The following is a 12,462-nucleotide window of genomic DNA, read 5'->3' on the forward strand; positions in this document are numbered from 1 at the left end:
GTGTGACACATTTGGCCCAAATCAGTCTGAAAATCAAATTCCTTCACCTTTAGTAAAATGAATTCTTGATGGGCAATTCCAGGGTCAGTCTTCATTGACATACCAAGTTTGTGAGAAATCAAAAGGATCTGGGAAGAGTAAGCCAACCAACAATGATTGACCTTTGACAAATTTGACCTTGCTGGAAATTTAAGGAACCCACCCCATATATGTACCAAGTTTGCTGTAGATATGTGAAAACCTAAATTATGACCTTTGCCAAAATAAGCACTTGTAAGGGCAGTTCTGCGGACAACCTACATACACACAGCAGGTTTAGTGAAAATTGGTCAGAGCACCTTGTCGATCAAACAGACATTTCTGAAATTCTAGAATGAAGTCACAGTATGGGGTAGCATGGTGACTTAGTGGTTAGCACTGTTGCCTCACAGCAAGAAGGTCCTGGGATCGTGTCCCATCTGACATCTGGTCCTCCCTGTGTGGAGTTTCCATGTTCTCCCTGTGTTTGCGTGGGTTTTCTCCAGCTTTCTCCCACGTCCAAAGATAGGCATGTCAGGTGAACTGGAAACTGTAAATTAACTAGGTGTACGCACAAGTGTGATTGAGTTTGTCTATATGTGACCCTGTGAGAGACTGGCATCCTGTCCAGAGTGTACCCTGCCTCACATAGGCCCCTCCATGACTTGATTGGAATAAGAGGATACAGAAAATGAATGCTATGAATATGAATATGCTCTGTGCAGTGCACAAATGTGAAATATTCCATAATCCAATCTAAATCACCAGTATCCTGCTACTGTGCAAGACACAAGACATCTGGAGGTCTGCAAAGCTGTGGAAGCATAATTGTCCCAACATCTAAATGTTTTATGCATTTCAGAATAATCCAAAACCATTTTTAGAAACAATTTGCAAGGTTGCTAAAAGAAGCACGGATTTCTATCACAGAAATGGTCAGTCTCAGAAGTGTAAAATATTCAAGGTTTTACATACAGCATGGAAATCACTGGGTCCAAATTTTGATGTCGCTGTGTGACCTCTTTTAGTCAATGTCTTTAAAGATAAAATAAATATGGATAGATAGACACACAGGGTGGGAAAAAAAAAACGTCAAGCACTTCAGTAAAAATCAAGAACCACATCAAAGCATAATCAATCAATCAATTTTTTTATATAGCGCCAAATCACAACAAACAGTTGCCCCAAGGCGCTTTATATTGTAAGGCAAGGCCATACAATAATTATGTAAAACCCCAACGGTCAAAACGACCCCCTGTGAGCAAGCACTTGGCTACAGTGGGAAGGAAAGGAATAATGTATTATTATTCTCAAATGTTCTACTTCCTACATGGTAAAAGCTTTTTCCAAGGTTTTCTCCTCGTCCATAATGTTTCTAATACTTTTTTCATACAAGGTTAAGAGGACTATTTTCATTGAAGGATCTTTTACCGAGCTGTTTAAATACAAATCCGAACAGCTGTTTTTACCTGGGAACTGTTCGAGGTTTGAATGTTGCAGTGCGGCGACTTTTGTCTGTGACACATTGTTGCAACAAGATGTCCAGTCACTTCTGATGAAAGTCATGTCGAGTCCTGCCTTGTTAAAAACAATGCTGTTTACCGTCAACAATGTCCTGCAAAAAGATAAATACCGAGCGGTGCTGGCGGTGGTTAAAGGATTCAGAAACGGCGCCGTGTGAGTCAACGCTTTCAATGTAACCATGACAACGATGCTAGTATAGCTAGCCGCTAAAGCTTGTGTCTGTGGTGGCTAACCGAGAAAGCTTTTATATATGTATTATAGATCCAAAAAAGTCTGAAAGCCGAATGTAACATATGCTATAGTTCGCAAAATATGACCAGTTTATTTATTTAGTTACATATTATCAACAAAAAAAGTGAGTGAATGAGTAAATAGATGAATGAATGGGTCTATTTCCCAGGATGACAACTTATAAACAATAGCTGTTGTCCTCAAATTATAAGACAATATGATGAAGGTAAATTGATGAATATTTAACTTTTTTCTCCACCAGTAGAACCTGACTGATAACTTTTTTATGGGGTGACACGATACTGATATTAGGGAGCACAAAAATTAAGATACCAATATGTCTGCTGTTATTTAAAAATGTTTAATTATCACTCTTTTTGATGAAATATAAGCCAGAAAAAAAACAGATATTGTAGATTTATACAGAAATAAAGCTTGCTTCCATCTTCCATAAAGATTCCTCCCATCATGCATTATTTTGTTTGAGCAATCAAAGAACATACATCACACTTCTGTTATGTTGCGTTCACCCGAATTGGCAGTTCAATCAATCAATCAATTTTTTTATATAGCACCAAATCACAACAAACAGTTGCCCCAAGGCGCTTTATACTGTAAGGCAAGGCCATACAATAATTATGTAAAACCCCAACGGTCAAAACGACCCCCTGTGAGCAAGCACTTGGCTACAGTGGGAAGGAAAAACTCCCTTTTAACAGGAAGAAACCTCCAGCAGAACCAGGCTCAGGGAGGGGCAGTCTTCCGCTGGGACTGGTTGGGGCTGAGGGAGAGAACCAGGAAAAAGACATGCTGTGGAGGGGAGCAGAGATCAATCAAGCAGAGCAGTTGCTGTTTTGCATTGCTCAGCATTTGCATAAAACAAACTCCTCGTCTATTTTGGCCTTGCTTTGCTGGCAGCATAGAAAATGCCCACTTTGACTGAAAAAGAATGGCAGCTGGTTGCTTGTCCTCTGTCATAGCTGATGTGACCAAGGGGTGTTAGGGGGCCCAGCCATGCTTGACAGCATGGTAAACAATGCCATTGCTGTGATGGACAAATTATGGAATGACACCATTTCCAACAGCTTGAGTATTTTTCTGCACTGTTTATTCAGTAAAAGAACAATTTTCGTATCAGCAAAAATAACTGTGATAAACGGTGTGAAAGTCTCATATCGGCCGATAATATCGGCCAACTGATACATCAGTCCAGCTCTTGACAAAGCAAGATTGTTTTGCCTGATTCATTTACCATATACGTTTCTGCCACCGCAACATGTTTGGACTTGTTGCAGGGAATAATTTTATCATCACTTCATGCATCATGTATGATGTATGATGGGAATTAGGCTAGGAGCAGCTGCTGCTTTAACCTTATCGATAGAGGATTTCATGTTTCCCTAGTGTGTTATTGTGTGACATGGTTCCATTCTCAGCCTGCTTTTACTTAGCTGTGAATGATGCATAAAAATCAGTCATCTGAAAGCTGTTGGTTGGGATGGACTTTTGGATTTGTTCATTTGTTTCTTTTTTGTGTGTGTTTAGCCTAATAATTATTTTCTTTCTTAGTGACAGATTACGCACACCTGACAAGCATTAAAATATAAATAATAAAATATATATTAACACATACACAAAGCAGTTCATAGCTTGTGATGTAATCATTTTCTCTACTATATCATTTTCCAATTCATGGAATACATTGACATCCAAGATGTGTTCTTAATTGTTTTTTTTTATCCCTTTTTTTTTTTAAATTACTGGCCTTTTGACACAAAGTTTGTGTTAAAACAATGTTAATGTTCAGATTAACACCAGTTAACAGCCTACTGCTCAGACTGGAACCACCACAGGTTGTGTCACACAAACATGCACACCAAGCGGATCACTTTAAGGCACGTTCATGTAAACAGGACAATCTGATCCACCAATCAGATAGAATTCAATCAGATCAACAAGAAAGTGCCCATGTAAACGTGGCTACTGACAGCCCCCAATGAGCATGTTTCTTTTGAGAAGACATTTGTCTGCTGCTACTTGTCTTACTCATCGACAAGTTTCCATTGAGCGTTTTTCTTCAGAAAGACATTTATCCTCTGGAAACGTATAAGACATTGTGACAGTGTTGTAATGATGTTTACATTTTTACAGGTTTAAAAGTGAAAGATTTTTAATTAGTTATTTGTCCACACATACATGGGGGAGGGGGGGGGGGGGAGAGACTTACTTTTGTACCTGTTTTCAATGTCTTTAATAGATGTTTTCTTTAAATGTCTTTTCAACATAACAAAAATACTCACTGGAAGCTGTCATTGAGGAACAGGACGCATATAGACATGCCAATTTATGTTAATTGGCCTGGGTCACTGTGTGTGTGTGTGTGTGTGTGTGTGTGTGTGTGTGTGTGTGTGGTGTGTGTGTGTGTGTGTGTGTGGTGTGTGTGTGTGTGTGTGTGTGTGTGTGTGTGTGTGAGAGAGAGAGAGAGAGAGAAAAATCAGTCAACTGGAGTCAAACTGCCCTTAATGTAACCTACCCACCGAATAGTTATCAGGCTTTTGAACATAAAGTTCCCACACATAATGTTAGAAATCCTGGCGTTTTTGTTCCATGCTGTATATGAATTGTAAATATTCAGAATTGGACCTGGACTTTTTGGAATTCTTCAACTGTGGAAGACTGCCAGAAGTGTGCAAAGCCGTGGGACTGGAAGTAGAAGTATTGTTCAAATGTCCAAAGCTTTTTTGCATTTCAAAAAAAATCCTAAACTTACCGTAAATCATTTTGGATAAAGTAGTTAGCAAGGTTGCTATGCATCTTAAACATCAGATTAAGATCCTCGCTTCACGCTTCCAGAAATGCCGGCCAGATTTGCAAGTGCAAAAAATCGAGCGTCTTCCAGTTTTCATATTGTGCAGAACATTTGTTTGGACACTGTTGCACAAATTTTACTGTTTTTGAAGATCAGATGTCAAATAGGTATTCATGGTATCCTCCAAAAAAACAGGGCTAGTGAGTGCAGGGAGGACTTGCAACGCACCAAACTTGAATTCAGAGCAATGAGTTACATTACTTACAAACAAACCAATTTATAAACCAAATAAGAAATGCAATTATCCTTGTGTTCAAGCGAGTTGTGTTCTTAGGCACCACTGTTATTTAGTGTTGGTTTCTTTTAACAGATATGGGGCCAAAATCAGAGCACCGCACGCCCTGGTAATGACATTTCTATTCAGAACTGGCAGGTAAGCATTTGACTAATTAATCTGTGATTGCGGCACTCATTGCACTTCTTAACAGCCTTTTTATTTGCTCTAATAGCTTGAAGGACAAATTCAAAGCCATTGTGAAAGCCACATACACCCACTCTCGCAACCTGGCGTGCTTCGTGTTCACATACAAAGCACTACGAGCCTTGCAGGAGAAGATCCAGGGGAAGAGTTTGCAGTCTCACTCATTTCTGGCTGCTTGCATTGGAGGCTGGTTTGTGTTTGGTGATAACAACAACATCAATAGCCAGGTAGACTCGACTTAAGGCCACAAATGACCTGTTGTCAGATTTGTTCTTTTCTTGCACATATTATTTACATTTCATGTCAGTCAACAACATTCGTTTGCAGCAATTTTGATAGTAAATTAGTTACTCTGATATCACTTTTATCTTACCAGGCTTCTGCACTAACAAATTTGATACCTTTCATTAATTTTAGATTAATGTAGATAAAATCTCTTTGGATTTGGAGATATTGATTGAACAAAATGTTACATGTGGCACTTCTGGAAAGTTGTGACGCAGACTTTCCTGGAAGACCAGATGGATTGATGGCCTTTAGAGTGGGTAGCTCGGTGTGATAAGAGGTTGGGCTTGTCCCAGTATCTTGACCTGGGTTTGATTTCCGGGTTTGTCCAGGTCTCATCTGCATCCATGGTCGCGTTTGTCGTGTTTGTGTGCAAATACATGTTCCATGACTAAAAACTCACTATTATTATTCTGCATTGCCATGGTGGACTCCAAATGGTAATTACTCTCCTCCCGAAAAAAACTTGCATTTCTTCTGTTGTTCAGTATATTTATTTTGACTTCTGTTTCATTGCAGATACTAAGAACCCAAGATATTTCATGTTTTGGATGGACATCTTCATTTATTAATATACATATATTAATAGAGTTATTCTTGCATTTGAGGCCCGCAACACATTCCAAAAAAATAAAATAAAATTGGCATGCTAAAGCCTTTAACACAATGTAATGCAACTCTCAACACTTAACCGACTTTTAACTTTGACGATATCAAATGTTGAAACATTTCAGGTGTTAATTTATCCAATTCTTCCTGCAAACATGTCTTAAGGTGTGCAACAGTACGGAGTCGTTGTTACATTTTGTTTCAAAATGTTCCACCCATTCTCTGATGGGGGCAGGTCAGGAATGCAGGCAGGCAGGCCGGTCCATTTTCTGTGCACTCAACTTGACAAACTGGAGATCGTCTGCCCATCTTTTCTCCACAAAGACTCACCCTTTAATAAATACTGCATTTCTCCTGTCTGAACTTGACTCTATTTTGCATATATGACCACACAAAACCTGAAATATCTAGGGTTCATACTCTCTGCAGTGAAATAGTCAAAGTAAATCTAATGCCGTGTTCACACCGGGCGCAACCAGACGCCACAAACTCGCTTCGGTCGCGTGGCGACGGACGCGCCACCATTGCCCGGTGTGTCGCTCTGCTTTCGCTGCGAAAATTTGCCCCAGTGCGTCATCAAATAGGAGGAGCTTCCATTCCGCTCGCCGGCTCCGGTTGTCAGTCAAGTTAACATGACGGACCTTGATCACATGGAGCGAGTTGTTGTGGAAAGCTGACAAACGTCATGAGACGTTCCCAATTCGGGGAGTATCATTATTTGCTGCAGGAGCTGCGTCTGGATGACGGGTCCTGGGTCCTTCCGCCTCTGCAGGACCCAGTTTGAGGACCTCCTGTCTCGTTCACGCGCGCACATGTAAACAATTAAAAAAAAAAAAAAAAAAAAACCTCCGCTCCCCCCGCTGTGGTGCTCCTGCTCGCTCCAAAAACTCTGTCATAATTATGTTTAGAAACCAGTCACCATTTGCTTTATTATACATCTGTGTAAATTAATAAAATAATCTTCGGACGATTCGCTCGTGCGTGCATGTAAAGAAAAAAAAAACTCAGCTGCTTGCTGTGGGGCTGCTCCTCGCTCTTCCCCCAAACTCTGTCATAATTGCAAAATAAAGGACAAAAGGGACATAAGTCCTGCTCACAGGCTGCTACCAGAGACAGGACATGTTCACATCCTCAGTCAAACTCCTGACATCTCCACGTCACTACATATTCAGTCCCTGATTGGTCATTGCAGCGCAACAAGACGAAAAAGTTTCGATTTTTCAGCTTGGGGAGGAGGGCAATGCGACGTGACGTAATATCGCACCAGAATCATGGCAATCGCTCAAAATCGCTTCACTCGCGCTGCTTCATTCGCGTCCATCGTGTCGCACTGCGCAGCTTGGTGCCAAAACACGTCCTTCCATAGGGATTACATGGCAACCTGTCGCTGGCGTCGTGCGCTGTGTGAACGCAGCATAAGGATCACTGCCTCTGTTTCACCCCCCCCCCCTCACCCCATACCTTTCCAACTTTTTAAATTTAATGCCTGGTTCACACAGCAAGATAATTAGGCCGATTTCAGACCCAATCTTCCCCATCCCAATCTTAAGGACACCCAGACTATTGTGATGGCTCTAAAGATAATCTTATCAGATATTCCTGCCATGTGTGGTGTGTTAAGAGCACTCTAGTCTGCTTAGAAGGATGTCAGGACCGCTCAGACCGCAAATCGTGGATATTGAACATTAGTGGATTGTCTTGGCTACCAGCGGTGTGTGGTGTCCCCTGACCACAAACGTGCACGCAGCCTGGTGAATGTGACGTGTAGGTCCAATCAGAAAGTGGAGGTGAACGGACGCACAGAGCGGAATCCAAAATCAAAACGGCTGTTATGACTCACCAGAAAGTCTGGTGGTCGCGCTGTCTCCGTCCCTTTAACCAACGTGTTTTCTTTTTCTTTCTTTTAGAAACTGGGGACACTGATTGTACCATTTTTCTCAATTAGAAATGGTCCCCAAACTATCACCATTGCTTCTTCCTTGTCCACCATGTTTGTTTACTTCAAAGTCACGTTTAATCTCGAGAGGTTTTGCGAGATTTCCCATCTGACCTGGGAATGTTCGTTTGTGAACTCCGCTTGTGTGTGTTGTTTTGTCTTTACCGTGTGGCTGCACACCACACACTGTATGACCAAACCTGTTAGATCTATGATCTTTTTTATCTCTGTGTGTGGTCTCTCAGGTATAGGAAACCTACAGACAATTTTAAAATTTTGCAGTGTGAACCAGGCACAAGGTTGTAATGTTGTGATAACAGTTTTGAGTGATTCAGAACCTTTCCTCTCTAGTGGTGTGTCGACAACCAATTGCCATAATATTTTCAGCACCCGTCTTGGTTTCCATAGTTCTCAAAATTTTCTGCATTTCTGTTAGCGTGGGGGGGGTGCAGAAATTACAAATAATTAATAAGTTTAATCAACTATTCAAAAGAGGTTAATTGATGCTTTAGTATACCTAAAATCACATTCTTAATCTGTCACTGATTTCTAGTAGGGCTGCAACTAACAGTTGTTTTTTTAATTATATTTTCAGTTATTTTCTCGATTAATCCATTTGTTGTTTGGTCCCTAATCTGGTGAAAAATGTTAGTCACTGTTTCCAGAGCTCAGGTGATGCTTTCAAATGTTTGATCACAACCTAAAGATCGTCGGTTTACGGTAATATAAACCAGAAAGTATTCACATTTACGAAACTAAAATTGGAGAATTGAAATTGAAAATTGAATTTTGGATATAAAAAGGGTCAAAACCAATTAATCAGTTGTCAACATAGTGGCTGATTATTTTAGTAATCAGTTAATGATTAATTGTTGCAGCTGTAACCATATTTCTTTTCTAACAGTGCACTTTTTTTCCCAGATCAACATGTACCTGCTGTCCAGGATCCTGTTCGCACTGTCTCGGCTGGCTGTTGAGAAAGGATTTATCCCCAAGCCGAAGCAAGATCCTTTCCCACTTTTTGCCACTGTGGTGTGGGGCATCGTCCTGTGGCTGTTTGAATATTACCCACACACGCTCCAACCCTCGCTGCAGTCCTCTATGACCTACCTCTACCATGACAGCAACGTGTGGCACAGTGTGTCAGACTTTCTTCTTTATAATAAGCCACGAACTGCTGCTCAGTAGTACAACCCCTGGCAAAAATTATGGAATCACCGGCCTCGGAGGATGTTCATTCAGTTGTTTAATTTTGTAGAAAAAAAAGCAGATCATGACACAAAACTAAAGTCATTTCAAATGGCAACTTTCTGGCTTTAAGAAACACTATAAGAAATCAAGAAAAAAAGATTGTGGCAGTCAGTAACGGTTACTTTTTAGACCAAGCAGAGGAAAAAAATATGGAATCACTCAATTCTGAGGAAAAAATTATGGAATCACCATGGAAATTTTCATCCCCAAAACTAACACCTGCATCATATCAGATCTGCTCGTTAGTCTGCATCTAAAAAGGAGTGAACACACCTTGGAGAGCTGTTGCACCAAGTGGACTGACATGAATCATGGCTCTAACACGAGAGATGTCAATTGAAACAAAGGAGAGGATTATCAAACTCTTAAAAGAGAGTAAATCATCACGCAATGTTGCAAAACATGTTGGTTGTTCACAGTCAGCTGTGTCTAAACTGTGGACCAAATACAAACAACATGGGAAGGTTGTTAAAGGCAAACATACTGGTAGACCAAGGAAGACATCAAAGCGTCAAGACAGAAAACTTAAAGCAATATGTCTCAAAAATCGAAAAATGTACAACAAAACAAATGAGGAACGAATGGGAGGAAACTGGAGTCAACGTCTGTGACCGAACTGTAAGAAACCGCCTAAAGGAAATGGGATATACATACAGAAAAGCTAAACGAAAGGCATCATTAACACCTAAACAGAAAAAAACAAGGTTACAATGGGCTAAGGAAAAGCAATTGTGGACTGTGGATGACTGGATGAAAGTCATATTCAGTGATGAATCTCGAATCTGCATTGGGCAAGGTGATGATGCTGGAACTTTTGTTTGGTGCCTTTCCAGTGAGATTTATAAAGATGACTGCCTGAAGAGAACATGTAAATTTCCACAGTCATTGATGATATGGGGCTGCATGTCAGGTAAAGGCACTGGGGAGATGGCTGTCATTACATCATCAATAAATGCACAAGTTTATGTTGATATTTTGGACAATTGAAAGGATGTTTGGGGATGATGAAATCATTTTTCAAGATGATAATGTATCTTGCCATAGAGCAAAAACTGCAAAAACATTCCTTGCAAAAAGACACATAGGGTCAATGTCATGGCATAGGGTCAATGTCAATGAGCAGATCTGATTTGATGCAGGTGTTAATTTGGGGGATGAAAATTTACAGGGTGATTCCATAATTTTTTCCTCAGAATTGAGTGATTCCATATGTTTTTTCTCTGCTTGGTCTAAAAAAGTAACCGTTACTGACTGCAACAATCTTTTTTTCTTGATTTCTTATAGTGTTTCTTAAAGCCAGAAAGTTGCCATTTGAAATGACTTTAGTTTTGTGTCATGTCTGTGATCTGCTTTTTTTCTACAAAATTAAACAACTGAATGAACATCCTCTGAGGCCGGTGATTCCATAATTTTTGCCAGGGGTTGTACATTAGATTTTGTGTTTGTTTTTTAATTTATTTGGGGGTGGAGGGGAGGGCTTTATAATTGAACATAATCCAAATGTTACTGAATTACTGCAACTTTCTCTCATGTAGTTTGTGTTTGTCCATTTAATTGTAAAATATGACATTGACTACAAATGTTCTAAGTTATTGAAGATGTATGTTTTGTGCAATAATGATATTGAAACTAACTGTTTTTCTTTAACACAAAATTTCCAGTTGAGTTTATTACAGGGTGCACTAATGCGTGTACTGCAGTCAGTCAAAGCTCACTTCAAATTGTACAGTGGTAATACAAGTGCAGGCCCAAACTCATGGTTCACAATTTGGTGGGGGATGGAGGGACATGTCCCTCCCCCACCTTTTCAACCAGGGGGGACAGAATATGGTATGTCCCCCCACCTTCTGACATATATGTGTGTACTTGAAACATGCTATGTCAGTCTTATGTGCAAAACCATGTCAGAATAGTATCTTTGTTTCTGCAAGTTTGTATTTTTAGCAGCATTGACTTGTTTACAACACCTGTTTCTTGTTTGTCACATTTGGAATTTTCTGGGACTGCATTTGCCCAGATTTGAAACCAGAAATAGTTGCTTCTAGGGACTAGTGTCTACACATAAGTATCAATGGACCATATGCTAATTTACTAAATCCTGAAAGTTAGAAAAGGAAATCAGAAAAGCTATCTGGGACCTCAGAAAGCCCATCTGCAATTATTGCTTGATCTCCAAAATCAGTCTATGCAAGCAAAATTATGTTCAGTATGAGTGTTGTCATTAGTGCCACTTTGAAAATTAAATTCATGATAAGTAATTTATCCTAAACTTATGATCTGTTGTTTTTTCAAACTTATGCAAAAACAAATCTTGAGAAAAAAAATACAGTACGCGATAGTTAATAATTATTAAGAGCTTGTTCTTTCATATTTATGAATACATTTTACCACATTGCAGTTGTTTTTTTTTTTAATGAAAACTCAACCTATCATTCGTTTTGAGTTCTACACATATGGTGATACCTTATTTACACCAGGATGTTAATAAAATCAATGCTGGCTATTCTCAGAATAAAGTACTTATATCCACAGTTTCAAATTGCATAAGTCAAATGGTGTCCACTTTATGGTTTTCTCAAAACATTAAAATTACTGTTGTGGATGCTCAGAATGCATCTGAGTTTATCTAGAAACCGTTGGCTTCTGGGGGCCTAGACCGGCCCCCAAACCCCCGGCCTACGGGCTTTGGCCCTGCGGGCCTCGCACTTTGTCCCCCCAATTTCTAGTTCTAAATTGCGCCCTTGCCCGAACTCGATGTTAGCACCTCCGTGACTGCTGACATTCCACAGGCCTTTTTTCATACCTGTCCTGCCTGTCGTTTTTCTTTGGGCATTTTATGTGCAGGATAGGATTATTTTATTATGTTCTTCAGCAGGCTTATCTTGTGGCATCACAAAGATCTGACAGAAAAAAGGTGCGCAACAGTATGGGGTTGTCTTTGCATTACTGTTTCAAAATTCTCCACACAGTGTCTATTGGGGACAACTCAGGACTGCCCTCCACAGCCATGTCCTTTGTAATATGTGCAGAATGTGGTTTTGTATTGTTAACAAATGCCTGCATGTCCCTGCTAAAAGACATCGTCTTTAGAGTAACATTATATGTTACTCTAAAGTCTAAATGTACTTTTCTGCATTAATGCTGCCATCACAAATGTGTAAATTACCTTTGGCAAAGGCATTGACACATCCCCATACTATTGAAACACCCTGGCTTTTGGACTGAAGCACATGTATATTTCTTACAAAAAAGATTTGAAATATTGATTGATGTGACCAGCAACCCAGATGCCTCCAAGCCAGAGAAGTTATTGCTTCT

General features: G+C 39.9%; 1 protein-coding gene across 1 annotated transcript; it reads left to right on the forward strand.

The window, feature by feature from the left end:
• Window positions 1-1,527: 1,527 nt before the first annotated feature.
• pxmp4 (peroxisomal membrane protein 4) lies at window positions 1,528-9,110 on the forward strand. The gene is made up of 4 exons (XM_034167661.1): window positions 1,528-1,695; window positions 4,953-5,015; window positions 5,092-5,290; window positions 8,815-9,110. Exons 1-4 carry the CDS (start codon window positions 1,574-1,576, stop codon window positions 9,079-9,081), a joined length of 651 nt encoding a protein of 216 aa, XP_034023552.1. The 5' UTR covers window positions 1,528-1,573; the 3' UTR covers window positions 9,082-9,110.
• The last annotated feature ends 3,352 nt before the right edge of the window (window positions 9,111-12,462 follow it).

Source organism: Thalassophryne amazonica, chromosome 3 (genome assembly GCF_902500255.1).
Source record: "Thalassophryne amazonica chromosome 3, fThaAma1.1, whole genome shotgun sequence".
NCBI classification, from domain to species: domain Eukaryota; kingdom Metazoa; phylum Chordata; class Actinopteri; order Batrachoidiformes; family Batrachoididae; genus Thalassophryne; species Thalassophryne amazonica.